The sequence below is a fragment of the Pleurodeles waltl genome, chromosome 5 (assembly GCF_031143425.1).
Source record: "Pleurodeles waltl isolate 20211129_DDA chromosome 5, aPleWal1.hap1.20221129, whole genome shotgun sequence".
In the NCBI taxonomy this organism is placed as follows: domain Eukaryota; kingdom Metazoa; phylum Chordata; class Amphibia; order Caudata; family Salamandridae; genus Pleurodeles; species Pleurodeles waltl.
The window spans coordinates 76,819,074-76,831,415 of NC_090444.1; the positions used below are offsets into that span (position 1 = coordinate 76,819,074).

The 12,342-nt window shown below is 44.1% G+C and overlaps 1 protein-coding gene across 1 annotated transcript in view; it reads right to left on the bottom strand.

Annotated features, from left to right (window-relative positions):
* Positions 1 to 8,504: 8,504 nt before the first annotated feature.
* Positions 8,505 to 12,342, bottom strand: part of LOC138296989 (EMILIN-1-like) — a 32,683-nt gene continuing 28,845 nt past the window's right edge. Inside the window, exon 5 of the mRNA XM_069236506.1 lies at positions 8,505 to 9,705. Within this exon, the coding sequence (XP_069092607.1) occupies positions 9,377 to 9,705 (329 nt within the window). The 3' untranslated portion in view covers positions 8,505 to 9,376. The remainder of the gene's footprint in view (positions 9,706 to 12,342) is intronic.

The following is a 12,342-nucleotide window of genomic DNA, read 5'->3' on the forward strand; positions in this document are numbered from 1 at the left end:
TTTATTGACAGAGTATTCAGGTCTATGCCTGGTTCTTCCCATTCTAGGAAGGGGTGGTTGAGCTATGCCTTGGTTGAGTCCCCATTTGCGTGAAGTTGCTTCTTGTCTGCTTACTCTGTCTGCCTGTTTGTATTGTACGTCTGGAGGCTGTATTGCTAGCACTGCTATTTTCCTCTGTACAACCCATCTCCAGATGTCCTGTGCTAGTTTCAGTAGCTTGAAAGACCTCTTTCTCCCCGGTTTGTTTGCATAAACATGGTTGTCTTGTTGTCTGGCTGTTCCTGTACTGTCCTTCCCAAGGTCTGTTTGTGGAGGCTCTTAGTGCTTGAAAACACTTTGGCCCAAATTTAAGAAGGGCCTAGCACCAAGTATCGCCACATTAGTGACATTTTTTTTTGCTAATGTGGCGATAGTGTGGCAAAAACGCTGTGCAATATTTAAAGTGTTGGAATGCACGCATTGCACCCCTTTGTAAACCATTGTGCCACATTATTCCTGGGCCAGACATAATGTATGCAAGGGTGGCACTCCCCCGTTAGGGGGCCCGCAAAAATAGCGCAGTGGAATGTATAACATTCCACCGCGCCATTTTTAGCAGCATTTTTAACACTTGTACAGAGCAGGCTTTAGAAGGAAGCACACCATTATTTTTAATGGGCCTCTGTGTACTTTGCAGGATTAGAACCAACATTTTTAGGGCTAATCCTGCAAAGTACAACAATAGCGTCAAAAATTATGATGCTACTCTCCATTTTCCATGCCACAATATGTAGGCTCTTAAATTCTGGTGGTGGCCCTGTGGACAACGGCGTGTTCTCTTCTGGGTTGTTGCCACGAAGATGGAGGCTGCTGGGGTATTGGCCTGATACACGTGCGATCCTGGGTGGAATGTCTTCTCTCTTCTCAGTGTCATGGCTTCAGGAGAAGCTGGCTCCTGGAGAAGGCCCGTTCCTTGGCCGATAATGCCTGGTAGCATTGATAGATACATATTTCTTCTACGTGCTAGGAACAAAGACTCCATGAGGCAGCAAGACTTGCTTTGTTCCTCCTCCAGCTGTGCTCTGTGCAGATGTGGCACTCTCTGGATCAGGGCAGTATACACCGAGATGTCACCTGGAGGCGAACGTCTGGATGGGTATGTATCGATGCGTCTTGTTGGAGAGTCTGCCTTCAGATCTCCCCAGCCTCCTGTTTCTAGAAGAGTTCTTCCGCCTTCTTCATAGGCTTCTGGAGTGGAAGGTGGTTCCATCTCTTCTGTCCCCTGGCACCTGTCTTCTCCCTCTGGCTCTTGCTAGGAATTCTGAACTTCTTGAGGGAGTTGCCAATTTTTTTTTCCCTTGTATCAGAGCTGCCATTTCTGGACTTTTGTTTTTTGATCCTCACCATGCAGCAGTTGGGGCTTCTTTTAAGAGTTAGAGTGTTCTTGCCCTTTGGCTGTTTTCCTGATCTCTATCCCCTTCGGAGTTGTGTAACATTTTGAAGGTTTGCTCCCAACAGTGCCTTTACGTTTTGACTGATGATGCTCTTTTGCTCTGTGCTTTCCCTCAGCTGCTGGTTATTTTAGGTGTAGGGTTGTCTTCAAGGGCTTAGACTCTGGGGCTCTTGGTGTTGTACCTGCTTTAATATGTAGCAGAGTCTGCTTCCTTGGCTCTATCTCTGGTGCTTTCCTCAGTGTTGCTTCTTCCTCGACACCAGACCTCTCATCCTGAGGCCCCTCTGCCTCTTCCTGCATGCCCTCATCACTGGATAATCCCAGTTGTTTGAGGGAATCCTGTTTCGTTTGTGACTGGTCCATGGCATAGTGTGCCCACCTCTGTTTTTCACTCACCTTCAGAGTGCTTTGGAGGAATTCTTATCAAGCATGGCTCCCTTCAGCTTTGTGGTCCTTGGATAGGAAGAGGTTGCACACTTTGGGGCATATTTATACACTGTTTGCGCAGACTGTGCATCAATATTTTTGACGCACATTCAGCGCAAACCATGCACCATATTTAAACTTTGACGCCCGAGCCCGCGGACGTCAAAATTCCTCTGTGTGCGTCATTTTTTGGATGCAGGAAACTGCCTTGCGTTAATGACATACAAGGTAGGCATTCCCACCCAAAAAATGACATTAAGGCCTGTGCGCCTTATTTACACTCCAGTGTCATTTTGATGCACAGGAGGGGCAGGCGTTAAGGGACCTGTGGGCTCACTTCCATGGTCTCTGACCATGGAAGCAGTTCAGAGGTGCCCTTCCCTGCCTCCAGGGACACCCCCTGCCACCCTCGCCCACCCTTGGAGGACACCCATGGATGGGGGGGACCCATCCCAGGTAAGCACAGGTAAGTTGAGGTAAGTATTTTTTAAAAAAAAATTAAAGTGGCATGTGGGGCCTAATTTGGGCCCCCCTACATGCCACTGTGCCCAATGACCATGACCAGGGGACAGAAGTCCCCTGGTCATGGCCATTGGGCAAGGGGGCATGGCTCCTGTCTTTCCTAAGACAGCATTCATTTCAATGGGGGTTGTGCATCATAAAATGGTGCAAGTCCGGTTTGAGGCATGATTTTTGCTTCAAACCTGACTTGCACTATTTTTTGACGTACAACCCCCATTTTCCCCTACTCCAGCGCTGCCTGGTTTGAGTCATTTTGTTTTACTCTGACCTGTCCACAGCGCCGGCTAACGTCATTCCTTAAATAAGGTGCCGCATGGGCATAGGAATGGCATTAGTCGGCAGCAAAAATTTTGACGCAAACCAGCGCCGGCGCTGGTTTGCACCAAAAAGTATAAATATTGCCCTTTGTGCTTGTCCTTCTGGGCCAGTGAGGAATGGGAGTTTGGCCAAAACAAAAAAGGGTTTTCCTCCATATCTCAGGCTCAGTGCCAGCTCCCTGGCATGAAATCTCTGCCCCGCGTGGTTGAGTCTCAAGCTGGAGGTACCTGATCTCCAGCAGTCTTGTTCAGCACTAGTATGTTTACTTCTGTGTTTTCTGATGGTCATTGGTGAATATTGTGTAGATTCTCTTTCCTTCTGGGTGATTTTGCAATTCTTTTCGGTGCTATCCGGGTGTTGTTCCTGGAGCATTGTGTCCACATGGCAGAAAAAATAACCTGAAGATGGCAGTAGGGTGTCCACACTTTCAGGAGAAAAAGACCGGGCCTTTTTTCATGTTCTAAGAAATTGCAAAGACCCAGACTTTTAAGAAAATCATTGGCATTCCTTTGCACCTTGACTTTACTGCCTCTGTTTACTTTAATCATTAGTCAGGGATCGTTAATGCAGCCTGTAGTTTCTGTTTAGATAGGGATCATGTACAGGGATTTCAGATCTGATGTCATGGAGGTGGACACAGCCACCCAAATTACTAATGACACCAAATGGAGAGAAAAAGAGAGGCAGTTCCGAATTCACCCACTGGGTGGCAGAATATTGTACAGCATGTGAATCCAGATAAGATTGACGCTGCAAATAGATGGTTATCATGGTGACACCACCAACCAATGCAAATTTGTCTTCTATGTCTGTCCATGTGATGAATGGTCATTTGTGGCTCGTGTGCAACCCATTCCAGTGGTGAGGCATTCACCGTAACAGTCATCTACGCTTGAAAGTTTGCGCTGTAATAAGCTAGTCTTGCCCCACCAGCAAATTCTGTGTACTTTGTCCAGTGGGTGTCAACAATAGTATATCCTCCCACGTCCCAGCTGCTTGTGGCCACTGACAGAGGATATATTTGTTCATACACATATGGAATCAATGCAATGCGCAATGCAATTGTTTCCAACCTTGTTGTCTTCTTCCCCTGTCAGATTAAGGGGCTGATTACTATCTTGGCAGATTCCGGTTCACCAAATTTCAATTTCATTATATCCCATGGAACTTGTAATACTGCGGACAGAATATCCGTTACGTTTGTGATAAAGTATTCCATCCACCAAGATCGTAATCAGACCCTAAGATACGTGTTAAGGGGAAGTATTTTATGAAATGCCAATACTCTCTCCAAAGTTGGCTGTGCTTTGGCATTCCCCGAATTGAGAGTGAACCATAAGAGGTTGTGAATCTATTGCAATTGAAATCTGTTTTTTTTCTGTTCATTACAAATCCAAGGTGGCACAGCTTCTGAATCTTCTGCTGCCCGTGAGCTTGGCATATCTGAACTATTCCCTTTTATTACCAGCCACCTACATAAGAGTAGATATGAAAAGCTTGATGACTCAGATGTGCTGCTACAACAGAGAGACATTTCATAAAGACCCTCACGCGGATTTTACCCTGAAGGGGAGTCCCTTGAACTGAGAATGTGTGCTACTTACCACAACTATACTCCCAAGTTATTTGTAAATTGCCACCTCAAAAGTCAACCTTTTTTTCTTTTTGTGCTGTGGTAATCCATTCAGTGTACCTGCTTGCCTTTCCACGATTGTACAACAATATATCCACTTTGTGGGTTGGCAAGAAGCCTTAAATGGCACACACCCGGTCCTCTTTTGAGCTTTTAAGATCAGAAGAACTTACCATTTTGGAGTCAGAAACCAAAGCTTTGGATTTCTCAGGATCTGCTGTGGCTTTTTGAGGCTGGCTATTCTCTTGAGGTTGGTAATCCTTTCAAAGTTGAAATTTGCTTAGTATGACTGTGGCACACATTTCATCACTGACCCTTAGTATTGAGAGTCCTTCCAGGACCAATCCTCTCGCCTTTTACCAACCCCTGTGAGTGGAGTAGATGTGTCCTTTCTATCAGATATTGTCATCACTAGTTGTTTGTTAGTCTGTTGGTAGTGTCTCTGCTGGAAAGTGTAAGGTTGTCTGGGAGATCTTCAGAAATTCAAAGTCTCTAGTACCAGAGAGCACTTTGAATAGAAAATGAGTCAGGTCCATTTCATCTAAGTCAATGACACTGGATGTTCCTGCTCTCTCTCCACCAGTTTCAAAACCTTCATCAAACTCCTCGTCCCTTGCGGGGACTACCTGGATGCTTTTGGGTCCACATTAGCACAGTGTACCCCGAGCCCGACCATGTGCTGCTGAATAGGTCTTACACTGGAACTGTTTCCATGCCAACCAGTGTGATTCTTTGCAATCCCTTGATAAATACATAACTGCCCAGGGAAATTCGGGGGTACAATTTAGACAGTGTTTAAATGTTGTGTTTTTCATTACCACCCTCTATGCAAATCCTCCTCATCTGACCTGTCTTTTCAATGTCTTCTTAAAAATATCAACTTAAACCTCTCTTGCAATTTTAGTTAGGTCTATCATCTAATTACTAGGGTCAGAAACAAAACTTATTTTTCTCTCTTTTAAAGTTGTTTTGTCTCTACCAAACGAGTGTGCCAGTCTGGAACCTGTGTCTGGCCCCTCTTTTAATGTTTATCCGCCTACAATTTATCACTTTTCAGCCTCCCTTGTACAAATCTTTCAAATCAAGTGCCTATTGAATGCTATTCAAATGCATGTCTGCCTGTGTGGAAATCACAGCGGGGCAGAAAAACAGAGAAGGAACTCACCAATATCCAGCTTTTAACTCTATCTAAATCTCTATTAATGTCATCCTGTGAAGCTTGTTTGAACACTGGAGCATAGTTATACACATAAGAGCATTTTTATTCTACCAGGAGGTTTCGTAACTGGGTACTCCATTGGCCTCAAGCATCTTTAGTTTCCAACCTAACCTAACAAACCTAAACGCATTTTGCTGTGACATCATTCATTTCTAAAGTTCTTGCTCCTTTAAGGTCTTATACAGACTCATGTAAAGTGCCATTAAATGGCCTTCACTATCCATCTCTACATTCTTATATGTTAGGACACTTTAACAGTCCTTTATTCCAGTGTCAGCTCTCCACTTAATGAACCTTAAATGCTATTATTGTTATCAATAGTGTCTTAAGACCTAGAGCACATCTAGCTGGTTCACTGTGTGTATACTGAGAAGACCTCATCCAGCCATGCATGGAGATCAGCAGAGTGTGTTGCCAACCACTGCAGCCATGTACACCTTAGTTCACTTGTAGGATGGAGGCCTCTGCAAGCAGGGTAACATATGGATTCTGTCTCTATTGGTGAATACTATGGTCCTCAAACAAATGGCCTCTCATAATGTGATGCTGAGAATTCCCTTTCTCATGGTGAATCGACAAGTCGCGGCTGAGTTGAATGCAGGGCATGATAATTCCCGTCGTCTGACATCTATCTTAAGGAAGCTGCCCCGGATCCAGATAGACTCCGGCTAACGTTTAAGATATTTTCACTTGCCTTGAAATGGTTCGCCTTGGAACCCAAACTTAGCGGAAAAGCTTAAAAAAATCAGTAAGGAGTCAGAACATCAGAAGCAGTGGTGCTTTGAGACTGGAGATTACAAGATTGGAATTGTTTAGAACTACACAAGTCACTGGAGAATGGCCACTGTGTCAACACCACTGAGGCTGGAGAATTATCTAATAACTTTCCTTTACAACATTAAGAGGAGTGTCTTGCCTGGACTTCTTTAGAATTGTTAGGCTTTTCTGCTGTTTGATCTGATTCCTTTTGTGTTTTGTGTACAGATAGATAAATTAGGCGGTAGTTGCCTTCTACTCTGCTTATTTCGTTGTCCAATGTTTCAAAGCCCTTGGCTTTATGTCGACATTTGGAAAACTATTTAAAACTGACATTTTAACTACAAATTAACAGAATACAGCTACAGTGAGGCTTTCTGAAGCGACAATGAGACCTGCCCTCAAACTGATTCATCTTTGGCCAAGTTGGATCAGGGTTTTACCACCGGTCATCTGCAATCCAGTCTGCATTACTACTGGCGGCTTAATGGTGGAAGGCGCAGTCATCCGCGAGGTGAATTGTTATTTCTAATGCTACAACTTCATCCCTAGTCCACTTGCAGATGATGCTCTGTGCAATATGAGATGGAGGCTATGTAAAAAAAACAGACAAACAAGGTTTTCTCAAAAAAAAGAGGTGATATTTTTATTTAGGAATATTTTTAACAATGCAGGAATGAACAACAAATGAGGAGACGTGTCCCTGGGTATTCGCCATTGCTGTGTTTGCAATGCATGCCTGGTGCATGTGTGCATCGCATTATGGTGTACATTGGGCATGCAACATATGGCCCATGGAGCTATCATGATAAGCCATGTGTTTGGACAATGCAAGGAAATTATGCATCTAGATTTACAGGGCCCCTGCTTCTCCAGCAGGCTGAGTGGTTAGTGGAAGTTGTGCAAGCAGTATGGTGGCATCCTTTTGGGTTCAAGCCCTGACTATAAATTCAAATCGGTTTTACAAGTGAAATTACCTTATAAAACCTCTAAAACTCTTTGTTGCGGCCTAACTGAAACAAAGGAGAAGATCACATTTTGGGTATAAAAAGTTGACTCTACCAGGGATCAAGGCAGGTCAGAAGTTGGGGCAAGGCTATGGATCCACTAATACAGTGAAGCAGTCTTGGTGAGGGTTAAGGCATGTACATCGGTGGTGACACGATGCTGACATACACAACAGAGTGGCTGAATGATCTATAGGTAAGCTAGCAGCGACACACGAATGAACCATGAATGGCGGATTTGACATCAATCCTTGAGGTACTGCTTCAAGTCACAGGGAATATCTCAGACACAATCTTGCATGTTTTCCTAAGCTTGCCCGTGCCATTACAGAGATGATAATGGCCTCTTGGCTACTTTTTAACTTAGCAAGGAAGGTAAACATGTCATATGTGTGTTATACAATTATAGAGCACCCTGCTTACAGAATTGTTCAATCCTTCACACATATTTATATCTTCCTGTAACATTTTGCTCACCTGCTAAAATTTGGAGAGAACGCAGGTTCATGTATTGAGAGCTGCAATACAATGTGACCATTTGTGTTTCATATAATCATGAATTTCAAATTTTGATTTAATTAGGATTTTTCAAATATTCTTGCAATTTCCAAATCCCTTGTCTCTTCTCTGGATGAGCAGAGAGTGGTGTCTATGCGCTCTACTGCCATGTCTGAATGAACTGCAGTGCAGTCCCTTGATAAGATATTGTCTCCTAGCTTTTTTGCATTGCTGAGTTGATCACATGTTTTACCTTCTTTGACAGTGTAAATTACAGTTCAGTCACACCATACCATACTTTTCACTTACTGCCACCAAGGCAACACACTAAAACCACACTGTGGGACACAGGTTTAGGAGCTCAATAAGTGCTTCTCCCTCTCTCACCACAACTTGCCCCCTGCCATATGAAATATGTTTGCAAGCTAGAGTGGCCCTATATCCTGCCCAAGCCTATCTTGAAATTCAAAATATAGAATTGATAAGGCACACTTGTAAATCTGAAGGCCTTTGCCCCAACCTGGCCCTGGAGCATGATTTCGGCCTGCTCGGTGTGTATTCTGAAAATCACTGCTCCGATTCAAAGGTGCTGCCTTCAAATCATTCCTACAGCACACCAGCACAGCAGACACTGATATAGGTGCAACATTCCCCCCCTTTTCACAGTGATGCCACGTGACACTAGTCTGCCACTCCCTTTCAGTGTAAGCATACCAGAAAATAGCTTTTTATTTAAAAAAAGTTATGTTGTTTGCACTTGTAAATGGACCCGCTGAGGCGTATGCGGAGTGCCCCATACTCCAAACGTGATGGTGCAAAGAGTAATGTCACCACCCGTTGTATTAAGACAAACATTTATGTACTTCTGTAAATTTGTGGTCAACCCCAATGCGGAAACTCTGGCATGCGCTGTGTGCATCATGAGTGCCAGCGACACAGGAAATGCAAAGACAGTGACCTCCCCCTGCTGGACACATCTGAGAGGACAACTGGAAGACTACACTGCTCAACCAAAGACTCAAGAGGCCCCAGCAGGCGAACACCATTCGATCCACATTTGCATAGGAATGAGCGTATGTCCAGACGTGAGCACTGGGGTGAGATAGCTAATGTGCCATTAAGCACACAGGCCATGCAATGTCCTCTTTGCCTATGGTTGGATCAGAACATCCTGTCTCAAAGTGCCAGGCCATTGGGGTGCTGAGGCCAAGAGTGTTGGCAGTGAGAAAGTTTGGCAACTTTACGGTGTGCTCTTACAGAGCAGAAGGGTGGACAGTGTGGATGAATGCTGCACCTCTACAGAGGTCCAGTGTCGTTTTCAAGCAGTGGAAAGCATTGGTGATCACTCCTCTCATAGCCAAAGACAAGCTTCACACAGTCGACGAAAATCTTAGAAAGTTCATCCACAGTAGAGTGTCCTTCCTTCCTAGCCCCCGCCTCCCTTCCCTCTCCATTTCACCTCAGTTAAAAAGAGTTTGGTACTCCACGATATCTCCAGCAGGCACATAGAAAAAAATAATTAAATAGATAGTCAGAGGGAGGCCGGAGTATAAACAGTTCCCGTTCTACTCCTCTGCTCCTTCGTAGAGTAGGGTGGCGCTGAAGACGGTCAGCGGCTCGTCGGAGTGTGCTAGCTTGCCCATCACCAGGTCCACACAGACCGTGTCCCCCACCTTCAAGGGCAGGATGATGTTGAAGATGCCAAGGGAGCCGGTGTTGGGCTTGTTCTCCACCATCGGCTTGTACTCGAGGCCCTCGGGCTGGTAGCCAGCAGAGTCCACCCGGGCGATGGCAACGTTAGACTTGGAGAGCACGGCTTCCACCTTCTCGTTCTTGTGACCCGTCAGGATTGCGCTGATGAAGTAACGGCCATCGTAAGGTGCAGTGAAAATACCTGAGGGTAAAAAAAACAAAAGTCATGAAATAAAAATGGCAGCATTAACACAAAGAGCTCAGAAACAAAGGCCCAGATTTAAGAAGGACTAGCGCCTCCTTGTGCCACATTAGTGTAATTTATTATGACGCTAATGTGGCTCAAGGCAAAAATTGCCGCGCCACTTTGTAAACCCATTGAGCCACATTATGCCTGCACCAGACATAATGTATGCAAGGGGGTCATTCCGGCATTAGGAAGCCCAGAAAAATGGTGCAGTTAAATCTACAAGAATCCACTGCGCCATTTCTAGCGTCATTTTTAATGCCTACCTAAGGCAGGAGTTAAAATGAGGCCCCATTGTTTTCTATGGGCCTCCTGTCACTTTGCAGGAGTAGCGTCAGTATTTTTGGTGTTAATCCTGCAAAGTGCCAAACTTGCGTCAAAATTGATGATGCTAATTTCCTAACGTGCGCCATGGTGTGCCGTATCATAAATACGGCGCACGCATGGTGGTGTTGGGAGGGCGCAATGGGACGCAAGAAAAGTGGCGCATTATGACATGATGCCCCCCTTTTCTTAAATTTGCCCCAAGGTATTTACCTCTAACAAAAATCTTGGAGACTATTTTAGGTACCCATGATGTGGACTGTTCTGCCTCTAGCGGTTGGGCACAGAAAAAAAATCTTTTATTTTGGATGTAGATCATAAAAGACACATTTCTATGCCACCACTATTTCACGTCTTACACATACTGAGCAATCCATCACTCGGCAAATGCAAACCTCTTGGGCTCACCATGATGTATCAGAAGACTTGACATAGGACACAAAAGTTCTCACTAGTGACATGCCATTATCTCATTATTATATTATGAAAGACACTACTGTGGACACATCTGATTTGTGTGTGAGTTGACACGTAAAGTTGTAGTTTGAGGTCCTCCTATTTATTGTTACTAATGCAGCATTTGGTGCATGAGTTGTGGTTTGCATGGGAGGGTGGAGAGGAGGCAGGGTCAGGCACAGCTAGGCCCAGTCCACGGACAGCATGACACAAGCAAGACTGTGGGAGGGTCCAAGTGGGGGTCGCGGACGAGGGTACACAATGCACTTGTGGTGAGGGAGCCTGCAGCAAATGATGGGGCCAAAGTTTACTATCTTCAATATTGCCCCAAATTTTTGATATCCAGGAATACATAGAGTATAGCCTTTGCTTAACTGTGATTGCTGTTGTTTTGACTCTGACCTGTAAACAGATTCTGGCTCCAGTTGAACTTCCCAAACATACCCAAAACTTTATCTTTTGCATTCTGAAAGTGTGCATCTAACCCAATTGTGGACAAACAGCAATTTGAAAATGATAGCCATGTACTGAGGCATTATGGATTCAGAATCAGTGTCATCAGTACTCACAGAGCCGCCTCCTAGCGTTGACTCTCAAAACAAAACATTCATTTTTAGGAAGCGTGTTTCACGGTTCCATCATTTAGATGGGTTAAGAATGCACAGCTTGTGAATCTAAAATCCATTGCATCCTTTGTGGTGTTTATTTTTATATATTGTTTCTTTAAAGTACAGGATTGTTTCTTACAAGTGCAGGGGGCTTCTAGGCTGTAATAGAGCTCTTCAAATAGTTCACTGTATCTGTGTAGTCTTGAGAAGGTGACAGAGGGCATGGGGTGGGAAGGGCCATGACAGATGATGCTATCCAACTAACATGTCAATAAATCAATATTTTTTTTTTAATTAAAACCTGAAAATACTAACATATTTCTGAATCTGCAAATACACTTTGTAGTTAGAAATTGTACAAACTCCACTCTGTTTTATCAAGCCTTTCAATATTTTTTGTAGATGTAATATATTTTTTTTAATTAAACGTTTTTATAGATTTGTGCTTATGGTCTGTGGGTTCACAAACTTATATCCTTATCTTTTTCCATGCTAAATATAAAGCTACCATTCAGGTTCACATAGAGCTTTCTTCTGCTTCGTGACACCTCCAGTTTAGCAGAGGAAGGAACAGAGTGGGACAAACTAGATGGCCCACTCAGGAGCACTTTAGCACTTGCAGATCCAGATAAAATAGGCTGTATTGGTGCAGTTTTTCAGTGATACTTGGTTACCTTCTCAAGCAGGAAAATGTAATTTATGCTAACTGGTCTTTCAGTCCAATTGTTGGTTAAAGATTCACTTTTTTTTCAATATAAATACAGGATTATTGAGGTTTAAACAAATCAAAAAATGTTTATACAATCCGAAAATACACAAAACAATATTTCTGCATTTTCCCTCTCTCTTCATTTTTCGCAATTACATGAATTTCATTTATTCAATTAATGTTCCTGATACAATTAAAAATGTTCTGCTACCAGGACCCTATCTTCTACATTGTCTCGTAACAGTCTGCCATCTAGTTTAGTGGTTCCCAGCCTGTGGCCCGGGGACCCCTGGGGGTCCGCAAAGCCTCCTCAGGGGGTCCGCGACTGCTTAGAAAATTAAATAATATTAACAGATTAGGTCCCCAGCATTCAGTAATGACTCAGTGGGGGTCCCCGGATTCCAATAATGATTCAGTGGGGGTCCCGGGTTCCAGTATTGATAAAGTGGAGGTCCCAGGAAGTCAAAAGGTTGGGAGCCACTGATCTAGTGCAAA